Source organism: Oncorhynchus masou, chromosome 12 (genome assembly GCF_036934945.1).
Source record: "Oncorhynchus masou masou isolate Uvic2021 chromosome 12, UVic_Omas_1.1, whole genome shotgun sequence".
Lineage (NCBI taxonomy): Eukaryota > Metazoa > Chordata > Actinopteri > Salmoniformes > Salmonidae > Oncorhynchus > Oncorhynchus masou.
In genome coordinates, this window is record NC_088223.1 from 81536631 (window position 1) to 81549274 (window position 12644).

The 12644-nt window shown below is 41.6% G+C and overlaps 1 protein-coding gene across 1 annotated transcript in view; it reads left to right on the forward strand.

Annotated features, from left to right (window-relative positions):
• LOC135550926 (CXADR-like membrane protein) overlaps positions 1–12644 on the forward strand; it is a 120396-nt gene that overhangs the window by 87072 nt on the left and 20680 nt on the right. The window contains exons 2-3 of the mRNA XM_064982172.1: positions 205–362; positions 2803–3001. Coding sequence (XP_064838244.1) covers positions 205–362; positions 2803–3001 — 357 coding nt within the window. The remainder of the gene's footprint in view (positions 1–204; positions 363–2802; positions 3002–12644) is intronic.

Genomic DNA, 12644 nt, shown 5'->3' on the forward strand with positions numbered 1-12644 from the left:
AATTATTTGAAAATACTTCCAACAGAAGTAGTTTATTTCTGACACTTTATTTGAATATACTCAAATACAAGGAACATAATAAATAATTAAATACAGGCTTTTAAGCCCACTTCTGGCGTGTGTCTGTGTGTGTGTCTGTGTGTGTGTCTGCGTGTGTTTGCACGTAAAGTGTCTCTAAGTTCCTTTTCCTCTCTGCCCCCACAGTTCTGCTGGGTGTGTTGACGGCATGCGCCCAGACGGAGATGAAGAGGGTTGTCGGTGACAATGCGACACTGCCCTGTCACCACCAGTTCTGGGCAGGTGACGCCCCCACACTGGACATCGAGTGGCTCCTACTCAAGCCCAGCTCCAAGCAGAGAGTGGTGAGTGACTCCCTTTGGTTATTGACTTTGGGTGCATCTCAACAGCCTAAAGGGGCTTCCTCCCCTTGTCACATTTCCTCCATAACTAGACAGGTGAAAGCACATTCCTGGTATAGGCGTCTATATTTCTGTCACCTTGCCTGTGTTTTCAGATCAGAAGGAGAGGAGCCAACAGGAAGCAATTTCAGACTATTGAGATTGTAGAACCAGAAAGAAATTATAAATCAAATTGTATTTGTCACACGTGCCGAATACACCTTACGGTGAAATTCTTACTTACAAGCCACTAACCAACAATGCAGTTTCAGAAATAGAGTTAAGAAATTATTTGCTAAATAAACAAAAGTATAAATAATAATAAAAAGTAACAATAAAATTACATAACAATTACAAGGCTATATACTGCATTTATATTGTTTCTTTGTACAGGACACAGACACAGCTTCTCCCCCATCATGACATAACAAACAGTACGCCACTGTCTCCAGTTCATTGATGCCTATATGGGTCTATATAGGGACCCACTCTTCTCAATGACTAGGATTACCCCCAAAGGACTGAATCAATCGCTCATCCCCTTCTCTCTACTTTGAAGATCTTTCAGCAAACTTTCTTGTTTTTAGAGTCATTCTGGTTTCACTCAACCCAGTTGCACTCCTGCAAGTGAGCAGAGTTTTCATTCCATTTGGCCACTGGTCAAGCTAATATCTGAGGTACCGTCAAGCTTGTTAGACCAATATGGCCCCCTCCATTTTCCCTCCACTCTCCCTGCAGGTTATTGAAAGTGCTGCTACAGTTTGCCTTCGGTGAAGGATAGTTTACAAGGCCTGCTATTTATCCGCAGAAAATAAAATCGCATTCACCCACTATACAGGCTCTGCTTGGATATCCATGGTGATGTTTAATACCTGCAATGGGGGTTATAAACTTTAAGTGCTGTGGGCTGAGAAAAATCTGCATTCTTCCCTGCATTTGTTAATTTATTAATTTCCCTACATGGTCAAGTGATGAAGTAATGTCTTGTTTTGGGGTGGCAGGGTAGCCTAGTGGTTAGAGCGTTGGACTAGTAACCAAAAGGTTGATGTTCAAATCCTCGAGCTGACGAGGTACAAATCTGTCGTTCTGCCCCTGGACAGGCAGTTAACCCACTGTTCTGAGGCCATCATTGAAAATAAGAATTTGTTCTTAACTGAGTTGCCTAGTAAAATAAAGGTGAAATTAAATAAATTTGTCTTTGGGTCTGAGATAATGTAGTGGTAGACAGTTTGTTTATATACAGTGTCTTCAGAAAGTATTCATACCCCTTTACTTTTTCCACATTTTGTTGTGTTACAGCTTGATTTTTAAATTGATTCAATTGAAATGTTGTGTCACAGTCCTTCACACAATTTCCCATAATAGAATGCCCACCCCAACTCATGCCCTGACCAAACTAAAACAGAGACATAAAATAGGAACTAAGGTCAGGACGTGACAAAGGAAGCCTGTACAGAATATAAATATTCCAAAACATGCATCCTGATTGCAATGAGGCACTGAAGTAAAACTGCAGAAATTGTGGCAAAGAAAGGAACTTTATGTCCTGAATACAAAGCCTTATGTTTGGGGCAAATCCAACACAACACATCACTGAGTATCACTCTTCATATTTTCAAGCATGGTGTTGGCTGCATCATGTTATTGGTACGTTTGTCATTGGCAAGAACTAGGGAGTTTTTTGGATAAAACTAAATGGATAAGAGCCAAGCACAGGGAAAATCCTAGAGGAAAACCTGGTTCAGTCGGCTTTCCATCAGACACTGGTAGACAATTTCACCTTACTGAGGTGAAGAATTTTTAAAAGAATAATGTGCAAATATTGTACAATCCAGGTGTGCAAAGCTCACCTCGTATCCAGAAAGACTCACAGCTTTAATCACTGCCAAAGGTGATTTTAACATGTTTTGACTCAGGGGTAAATTAGATATTTCTGTATTTAATTTTCAATATATGTGCAAAGGTTTCTAAAAGCACGTTTTCACCTTCTCATTATATGTAGATGGATCAGAATGTTATTTTATCCATTTTTAATTCAGGCTGTAACACAACAAAATGTGTAATAAGTAAAGGGGTGTGAATACTTTCTGAAGGCATTGTAGCACAGCATGTAGTATGATCACCACATAATCACAATGATATGATATCTGTGTTTACAATGATTGGCAATGGTCAATAGCATACTTCGTTCATTCCCCCTAAGTGATGCATATGTGCATGTACTGTATCAATGTGCGTGTCACCTACACATATCCACAACCCTTCTCCAGATAACCATGGGTACAGAACCACCATTTCCACTTTCCTACACAAGTCCTGCTATGCACAGCCAGAACCTCTAACCCTAACTCTTATCTCTCTGTACCTCATTCCCTCCCTCCTTGCCACCTCCCCCCCGCGCTAGGTGATCACCTACTTCGCGGGCCGGGTGTACGACCCCAACGAGGCGGAGGCGGGCCGGCTGTCCTTAGCCGGGGACTACCTCAAGGGGGACGCCTCCCTGCTGATCAGTGACCTTAGCCTGGGTGACTCGGGCGAGTACAGCTGCAAGGTGAAGAATGGGGGGAAGTACCAATGGAGCACGATCAACCTCATAGTACAGGGTAAGTCCTAATGAAGCCCGGCCATTCTCATAGTACAGGGTAAGTCCTAATGAAGCCCGGCCATTCTCATAGTACTTGGTAAGTCCTAATGAAGCCCGGCCATTCTCATAGTACAGGGTAAGTCCTAATGAAGCCCGGCCATTCTCATAGTACAGGGTAAGTCCTAATGAAGCCCGGCCATTCTCATAGTACAGGGTAAGTCCTAATGAAGCCCGGCCATTCTCATAGTACAGGGTAAGTCCTAATGAAGCCCGGCCATTCTCATAGTACAGGGTAAGTCCTAATGAAGCACGCCATTCTCATAGTACAGGGTAAGTCCTAATGAAGCCCGGCCATTCTCATAGTACAGGGTAAGTCCTAATGAAGCCCGGCCATTCTCATAGTACAGGGTAAGTCCTAATGAAGCCCGGCCATTCTCATAGTAGTAAGTCTAATGAAGCCCGGCCATTCTCATAGTAAGTCCTAATGAAGCCCGGCCATTCTCATAGTACAGGGTAAGTCCTAATGAAGCCCGGCCATTCTCATAGTACAGGGTAAGTCCTAATGAAGCCCGGCCATTCTCATAAGTAAGTCCTAATGAAGCCCGGCCATTCTCATAGTACAGGGTAAGTCCTAATGAAGCCCGGCCATTCTCATAGTACAGGGTAAGTCCTAATGAAGCCCGGCCCTCATAGTACAGGGTAAGTCCTAATGAAGCCCGGCCATTCTCATAGTACAGGGTAAGTCCTAATGAAGCCCGGCCATTCTCATAGTACAGGTAAGTAAGTCCTAATGAAGCCCGGCCATTCTCATAGTACAGGGTAAGTCCTAATGAAGCCCGGCCATTCTCATAGTACAGGGTGAAGCCCGGCCATTCTCATAGTGAAGCCCGGCCATTCTCATAGTACAGAGTAAGGTAAGTCCTAATGAAGCCCGGCCATTCTCATAGTACAGGGTAAGTCCTGAAGCCCGGCCAATACAGAGTAAGAAGCCCGGCCATTCTCATAGTACAGGGTAAGTCCTAATGAAGCCCGGCCATTCTCATTCTCATTCTCATAGTACAGGGTAAGTCCTAATGAAGCCCGGCCATTCTCATAGTACAGGGTAAGTCCTAATGAAGCCCGGCCATTCTCATCAGGGTAAGTCCTAATGAAGCCCGGCCATTCTCATAGTACAGGGTAAGTCCTAATGAAGCCCGGCCATTCTCATAGTACAGGGTAAGTCCTAATGAAGCCCGGCCATTCTCATAGTACAGGGTAAGTCCTAATGAAGCCCGGCCATTCTCATAGTACTTGGTAAGTCCTAATGAAGCCCGGCCATTCTCATAGTACAGGGTAAGTCCTAATGAAGCCCTGCGATTCTCATAGTACAGGGTAAGTCCTAATGAAGCCCGGCCATTCTCATAGTACAGGGTAAGTACGAATGGAGCACGATCAATCTCATAGTAAGTCCTAGACCCATTGTGGATTTTTGTGGATTTTTCACACAATCAAAACGAAAATGCACAGCAACAAACAAAACAGAAAGAAATTAAAACATTCACCACCATATAAGGTTTTGGACGATCAATTCAAAACAAACAGAAAAAACCCTCAGGGAATTGGGTTTGGTTGGGCTAATACCGAATTCACTGCAATACAGTATCATTCTTTGGTCCCTTGAGAAGTGATGCTGTACAGGTGGGCATCTAGTAAGACATTCAAGAGATCAAGAGATGTTCCCGCCACTGCTTGGCTGCAAGGTTTCACTGGTATATGAAATGTCTGACATTGTTTAACCTTTTGCTAAACTGGACTAAATCAGAGTCCCACAGAGTGTTTCTTCATAGTCTTAAACATCTACTTTAAAACAAAAGTAAACACCTCACACACATGGTTATGGGCTTAAAAAGAGAAGACACCTGTACCATGTCAGATATAGAGTTGAAATGCATTACATGTTTTGTTTTGATTCACAATAATACTCTTTATACACATCACAAAAGACGGAAATATAAGAAAACCGTGTGAAATAGAAACAACACATTTTCTGCGTGAAAAAAAAGGTTATTAATTATGAAATTATGAAAAATATGAATAGCATTCCACCCATGAGGCCACTAGGTCATTTGACTGCAGGAAAGGCATACATGCTAATGTGGTGGATAGAAATGATTTAGGAGATACTATCCTTTCTCCCTTCATACTGTGGTTGACTGACAATGACCACACAAACACTGTTGATGAGATGTTTGAATCACTACCTAACTATCCTGTTGGTGTCACTGAAGGATAAGATGGCAGTTACTTGTCACGTACTTGTGAAAGTGAAAATGAACTCCAAAGGGTAGACAATGGACCACTGCCACATGCTGCTACCGATCCAAATCTGTGCATAAGAGATAAAAGCATAAGTAGCACACTGTGATACAGCATCTAGCTGTGTATGGCTCTGATATAGTGGTCTCTCCAGCCTGCCCTCCCCTCCTACGGTCCTCCAAAATAAGACGTAAAGAGAGTGCACCACACATTTATGCATACATTTGTACAAATTAGCCCACAGCTTTGAAACACCACTCAATTTTTCATAAGAAAAAAATGTGCGTTTGTCTTCTTCAACGGTAAGATAAGAGGATGGGGGTGTTACGGTTTTCTTCTGTTGAAAGAGAGGAGGACCAAAATGCAGCGTGGTTATTTGTTATTAATAAAGATGAAAACACGAACAATATACAAAAACAATAAACGTGAAAAACCGAAACAGCCCTATCTGGTGCAAACAAACACAGAAACAGGAACAATCACCCACGAAATACCTAAAGAATATGGCTGCTTAAATATGGTTCCCAATCAGAGACAATGATAAACACCTGCCTCTGATTGAGAACCACTCTAGGCAACCATAGACTTTTCTAGACAACTCCACTAACCACAATCCTATACCCTACAAAAAAAAAAACTAGACAAAACCAACACATAATTCACCCATGTCAACACATAATCCACCCATGTCACACTAAGGCCAGGGTGTGACAGGGGGATTGGGGTTGGGCCGCGGTGGGAAGTGGAACTAACACAGAAACAAGATGGAGGGCCCCACCTCCTCCTCCCCCTTCTCCTCAGCCCCCCCCACCCCCCCCTAATTGCATCCTGGTTAGAATTCACCCTACTCAGCAAAATGAAGAGAGATCAGGGGAAGAGAGGTCCATGATAGAGAGAGGGAGGTGGATGGTGGGGATGTTGTGGAGGTGTGTCTAAGGAGTGACTAACAGGGTCCAAATGGTCTAAGCAGGCATTGTTGTATTTATCTCACTTATACAGTGCATTCGGAAAGTATTCAGACCCCTTGACTTTTTCCACATTTTGTTATGTTACAGCCTTATTCTAAAATTAATTAAATTAGTTTTTTTTACTCATCAATCTACACACAGTACCCCATAATAACAAAGCAAAAACAGGTTTTTAGTAAATGTTGCACATTTATTAAACATAAAAAACTGAAATACCTTATTTACATAAGTATTCAGACCCTTTGCTATGAGACTCGAAATGGAGCTCAGGTGCATCCTGTTTCCATTGATCATTCTTGAGATGTTTCTACAACTTGAATGTAGTCCACCTGTGGTAAATTAAATTGAATGGACAAGATTTGGAAAAGCACACACCTGTCCATATAAGGTCCCACAGTCAGAGCAAAAACCAAGCCATGAGGTCGAAGGAAATGTCCGTAGAACTCTGAGACAGGATTGTGTCGAGGCATAGACCACACAGTGGCCTCCAGCATTCTTGGGGTGGCAGGTAGCTTAGTGGTTAGCACATTGAGCCAGTAACCGAAAGATTGCTGGATTGAATCCCCAAGCTGACCAGGTAAAAATCTGTTGTTCTGCCATGGAACAAGGCAGTTAACCCCCCTTTCCCCGGTAGGTCCTCATTGTAAATAAGAATTTATTCTTAACTGACTTGCCTAGTTAAATACAGGTTAAATAAATACAAATTAAATGGAACAAGTTTAGAACCACCAAGACTTTTCCAAGAACTGTCTGCCTGGCCAAGCTGAGCAATTGGGGGAGAAGGGCCTTGTTCAGGGAGAAAACCAAGAATCTGACAGAGCTCCTGAGTTCTTCTGTGGAGATGGGAGAACCTTCCAGAAGGATTCCAGAGTGGCCAGACGGATGCCATTCCTCAGTAAAAGGCACATGACAGCTCGCTTGGAGTTTGCCAAAAGGCACCTAAAGAACTCTCAGACCATGAGAAACAAGATTCTCTGGTCTGATGAAACCAAGATTGAGCTCTTTGTTCATAGGGATATCTGTTTTCAGTTGGCAATAATAAATTCCTTTGATATCAATGTGGTTTTCTGCAGGAATGACCACAGTTACAAAGTACCAAAAACACAACAGAACCACTGCTAGTTGGTCTATCTAGTAGGAGATTCTGTAGGAGATTAGGAGATTCTGTGACTTGTTAATGATGCACCAGTCAACTTGGTCATTATTGCTCGTTTCATATTAGTAGATGACTTTATACTGCTGTAAGCACTCAGTGATGACAGACATATTTATTTTATTTTATTTAACCAGGAAGGGCTCATTGAGAATTGAAATATATTTTTCAAGAGCGGCCTGGTGTAACGGCTGATTTCTTCCTCTGAAGAGGTGCAGCAAGGATCGGACCAAGATGCGGCGTGGTAAGTGTCCATGGTTGTTTATTTAAAAACATAAACTGAACACTATGAATACAAAAACAATAACCGTGAACAAACCGAAACAGTACCGTGTGGCGACAAACACAGACACGGAAACAAACACCCACAAAAAAACAGTGAAACCCAGGCTACCTAAGTATGATTCTCAATCAGAGACAACTAACGACACCTGCCTCTGATTGAGAACCATACTCGGCAGAAACATAGAAATCCCAAAATCATAGAAAAACAAACATAGACTGCCCACCCCAACTCACGCCCTGACCATACTAAATAACGACAAAACAAAGGAAATAAAGGTCAGAACGTGACCTATCTTGGCTCCGAAAGACTTACACTTGACAATCTCTGCCTCAGTATAGCATGAACAACTGTATCAAAAGCTTTAGAGAGATCAATAAAAAGTGAGAGTCAGTGCTGTTTTTTATCAATGGCTTCAGTGATATAATTTAAAACCTTCATGGCTGCTGTAATTGTGCTATGCTTCTTCCTGAAACCCGATTGGTACATTGATAAAGTAGAGTTAGTATATAAAAACTATTTTAGCTGTTCACTCACAAGGGTTTCAAGTATTTTCACCAGGGGTGACAGCTTTGAGATTGGCCTATAATTATTTAAAATAGTTGGAGCTCCCCCTTTTAAAAGTGGCAGGACAAATGCGGATTTCCCGATCTTTGGAATTTCTTTACATTCCAGGGTTAGATTAACGGACCTCTGAGACTATCACAGTGCAGGTGCATTTATACGGAGACTTGATTACACACAGTGAATTGTATTTATCATCATTAGTCATTTAGGTCAACATTGGATCATTCAGAGATCCTCACTGAACTTCTGGAGAGAGTTTGCTGCACTGAAAGTAAAGGGGCTGAATAATTTTGCACGCCCAATTTTTCAGTTTTTGATTTGTTAAAAAAGTTTGAAATATCCAATAAATGTCGTTCCACTTCATGATTGTGTCCTACTTGTTGTTGATTCTTCACAAAAAATACAGTTTTATATCTTTATGTTTGAAGCCTGAAATGTGGCAAAAGGTCGCAAAGTTCAAGGGTGCCGAATACTTTCGCAAGGCACTGTATTGTACACCCATCCATGATACCACAGGCAGTGAATCTAAAGTAGCAGACTCCTCTCACTGGTGTAGTGAAGATACCTGCATGACAAAAATATTATATTGTATATTCATTCTTATGTATATATACACTGAACAAAAATATAAATGCAACATGCAGGCCCGCCCACTTGGGAACCAGGCCCAGCCAATCAGAAGTTTTCCCCCAGAAAAGGGCTTTATTACAGACAGAAATACTCAGTTTCATCAGCTGTCCGGGTGACTGGTCTCAGATGATCCTGGTCTCATTCATTTCTCTGGCAACAGCGCTGGTGGACATTCCTTCAGTCTGCATGCCAAATGTTCACGGACAGGGATGTAAACAAATTTGTACACAAAATTTGAGAGAAATAAGTTTTTTGTGGGTATGGAAAAATTCTGTGATCTTTAATTTCAGCTCATGAAACATCTGACCAACACTTTACATGTTGCATGATGTAAGCCTTGTCGATGTTTGTGAAGACTCTGCTATCGGTCAGAGTAGTGTCACTGCTGATGGGTCCTACAGTACCAGTCAGAGCAGTGGAGAACGCTACCTTTGGTCAGTCTTTAAATATGGGAGAGCAATTACAATTATCAAGTAAACATATTATTATTGCATATAATTTATCTTATCATATGCTGCAAAATCACACATTTTTATTCAGCGACTTTGGTTTGAGAACATTTTTATGTTATATTCTACTTTGTTTTAATAGCATACAGACAACCATTTGGGACATAACGTGTATTCTCTCTCTTCAGTTCCTCTACCTCTTTGTCAGTGGTTGTCAGTCTGGCCTCCATGGTTGGAAGCTCTGCTGCTAGTGCTGGAATTGTATTATTAAAAACCAATAAGAATATGAGATATGTTTCGCTATCTGCTGGTCCATATAACACTATCTCAAAGCTAACATACAGTATGTACATTATGTACTTCAACCTGTGTTCTCTCTTTCCAGTTCCTCCACTGATTGTCAGTCTGGTGTCACGTTACTGACCTTAGTTCCTTTTGTATGTCTCTATTTTAGTTTGGTCAGGGCGTGAGTTGGGATGGGCATTCTATGTTTTTGTTCTATGTTTTGTATTTCTGGTTTTGGCCTGGTATAGTTCCCAATCAGAGGCAGCTGTCAATCGTTGTCGCTGATTGAGAACCATACTTAGGTAGCCTGTTTTCCCACTATGGGTTGTGGGTAGCTGTTTTCTGTTTTTCTTTTAGTTACCAGGTGGAACTGTTTCGGTTATTCTTTTTGTTACTTTGTATTTTAGTGTTCAGTGCTTTTGAATAAAATGAATAAAATAAAACTCTTACCAAGCTGCATATTGGTCCGATCCTTCATACCCCTCCTCAGAAAAGCAGGAAAACCGTTACATCTGGTCTCACTGGCTGTGAGATGTGCTGCTTGTGCTACACATGTTGAAATAAGTAAAAACAAAGGATAAACAATGTTACTACTAATTTGACAGCTTTATTTACTGGCTTCAGGATGTCTGTCTCTTGTAGAAGGTTGTCAGGTTGTCTGTCTCTTGTAGAAGGTTGTCAGGTTGTCTGCCTCTTGTAGAAGGTTGTCAGGTTGTCTGCCTCTTGTAGAAGGTTGTCAGGTTGTCTGTCTCTTGTAGAAGGTTGTCAGGTTGTCTGCCTCTTGTAGAAGGTTGTCAGGTTGTCTGCCTCTTGTAGAAGGTTGTCAGGTTGTCTGCCTCTTGTAGAAGGTTGTCAGGTTGTCTGCCTCTTGTAGAAGGTTGTCAGGTTGTCTGTCTCTTGTAGAAGGTTGTCAGGTTGTCTGTCCCTTGTAGAAGGTTCTCAGGTTGTTTGTCTCTTGTAGAAGGTTGTCAGGTTGTCTGTCTCTTGTAGAAGGTTGTCAGGTTGTCTGTCTCTTGTAGAAGGTTGTCTGTCTCTTGTAGAAGGTTGTCTGTCTCTTGTAGAACGTTGTCTGTCTCTTGTAGAAGGTTGTCTGTCTCTTGTAGAAGGTTGTCAGGTTGTCTGCCTCTTGTAGAAGGTTATCAGGGTGTTTGTCTCGTGTAGAAGGTTGTCAGGTTGTCTGCCTCTTGTAGAAGGTTGTCAGGGTGTTTGCCTCTTGTAGAAGGTTGTCAGGTTGTCTGCCTCTTGTAGAAGGTTATCAGGGTGTTTGTCTCGTGTAGAAGGTAGTCAGGTTTTCTGTCTCTTGTTCCTCTCATCCATCTGGCTTCAATGGCTGAAATAACATAAATTCACTACCTGTTGGAGTTACCTTCATTTTCCTCCTGTTCTACCTTCATTTTCCTCCTGTTCTTCCTTCATCTGATTCCTTGTGAACTGTAGTTCAGTCTTGGTGACACTCAGCTCCACTTTCAGATCAACCGCCTGGCTCTCACTGGTCTTCAGTCTGGCCTCCATGTTCCTCAGCTCCACTCTCTGTTCCACCATGATGGTTCCCAGGTTGTGCATCACATCTCTCAGGTGTTTCAGTTCAGTCAGATTAGAGGTCGACCGATTATGATTTTTCAACGCCGATACTGATTATTGGAGGACCAAAAATAATGACAATTACAACAATACTAAATAAACACTTATTTTAACTTAATATAATACATCAAGAAAAATCAATTTAGCCTCAAATAATGAAACATGTTCTATTTGGTTTAAATAATGCAAAAACAAAGTGTTGGAGAAGTAAAAGTGCAATATGTGCCATGTAAAAAAGATAATGTTTGAGTTCCTTGCTCAGAACATGAGAACATATCAAAGTTGGTGGTTCCTTTTAACATGAGACTTCAATATTCCAAGGTAAGAGCTTTTAGGTTGTAGTTAATATAGTATTTATAGGACTATTTCTCTCTATACCATTTGTATTTCATATACCATTGACTATTGGATGTTCTTATAGGCACTATAGTTTTGCCAGTGTAACAGTATAGCTTCCGTCCCTCTCCTCGCCCCTACCTGGGCTCGAACCAGGACCACATCGACAACAGCCACACTCGAAGCAGCGTTACCCATTGCTCCACAAAAGTTACAGCACTTGCAGAGCAAGGGGAATAACTACCCCAAGTCTCAGAGCGAGTGACGTTTGAAACGATATTAGCGCGCACCCCACTAACTAGCTAGCCATTTCACATCGGTTACACCAGCCATTAGGCTGATAGGCTTGAAGTCATAAACAGCGCTGTGCTTGCGAAGAGCTGCTGGCAAAACGCACTAAAGTGCTGTTTGAATGAATGCTTATGAGCCTGCTGCCTACCATCGCTCAGTCAGACTGCTCTATCAAATCATAGACTTAATTATAACATAACACACGGAAATACGAGCCTTTGGTCATTAATATGGTCGAATCCGGAAACTATCATTTCGAAAACAAAATGTTTTATTTCAGTGAAATACGGAACCGTTCGGTATTTTATCTAACGGGTGGCATCCCTAAGTCTAAATATTCTTGTTACATTGCACAACCTTCAATGTTATGTCATAATTACGTACAATTCTGGCAAATTAGTTCACAATGAGCCAGGCTGCCCAAACTGTTGCATATACCCTGACTCTGCGTGCAATGAACACAAGAGAAGTGACAATTTCACCTGGTTAATATTGTCTGCTAACCTTTATTTTAGCTAAATATGCAGGTTTAAAAATAAATACTTCTGTGTATTGATTTAAAACAAGGCATTGATGTTTATGGTTAGGTACAGTCGTCCAATGATTGTGCTTTTTTCGCTAATGTGCTTTTGTTGAATCCTCCCGCAGCATTGCATTGATTACCTACAACGCAGGACACGCTGGATAAACTAGTAATATCATCAACCATGTGTAGTTATAACTAGTGATTATGATTGATTGATTGTTTTTTATAAGATAAGTTTAATGCTAGCTAGCAACTTACCTTGGCTTCTACTGCATTCACGTAATAGGCAGGCTCCTCG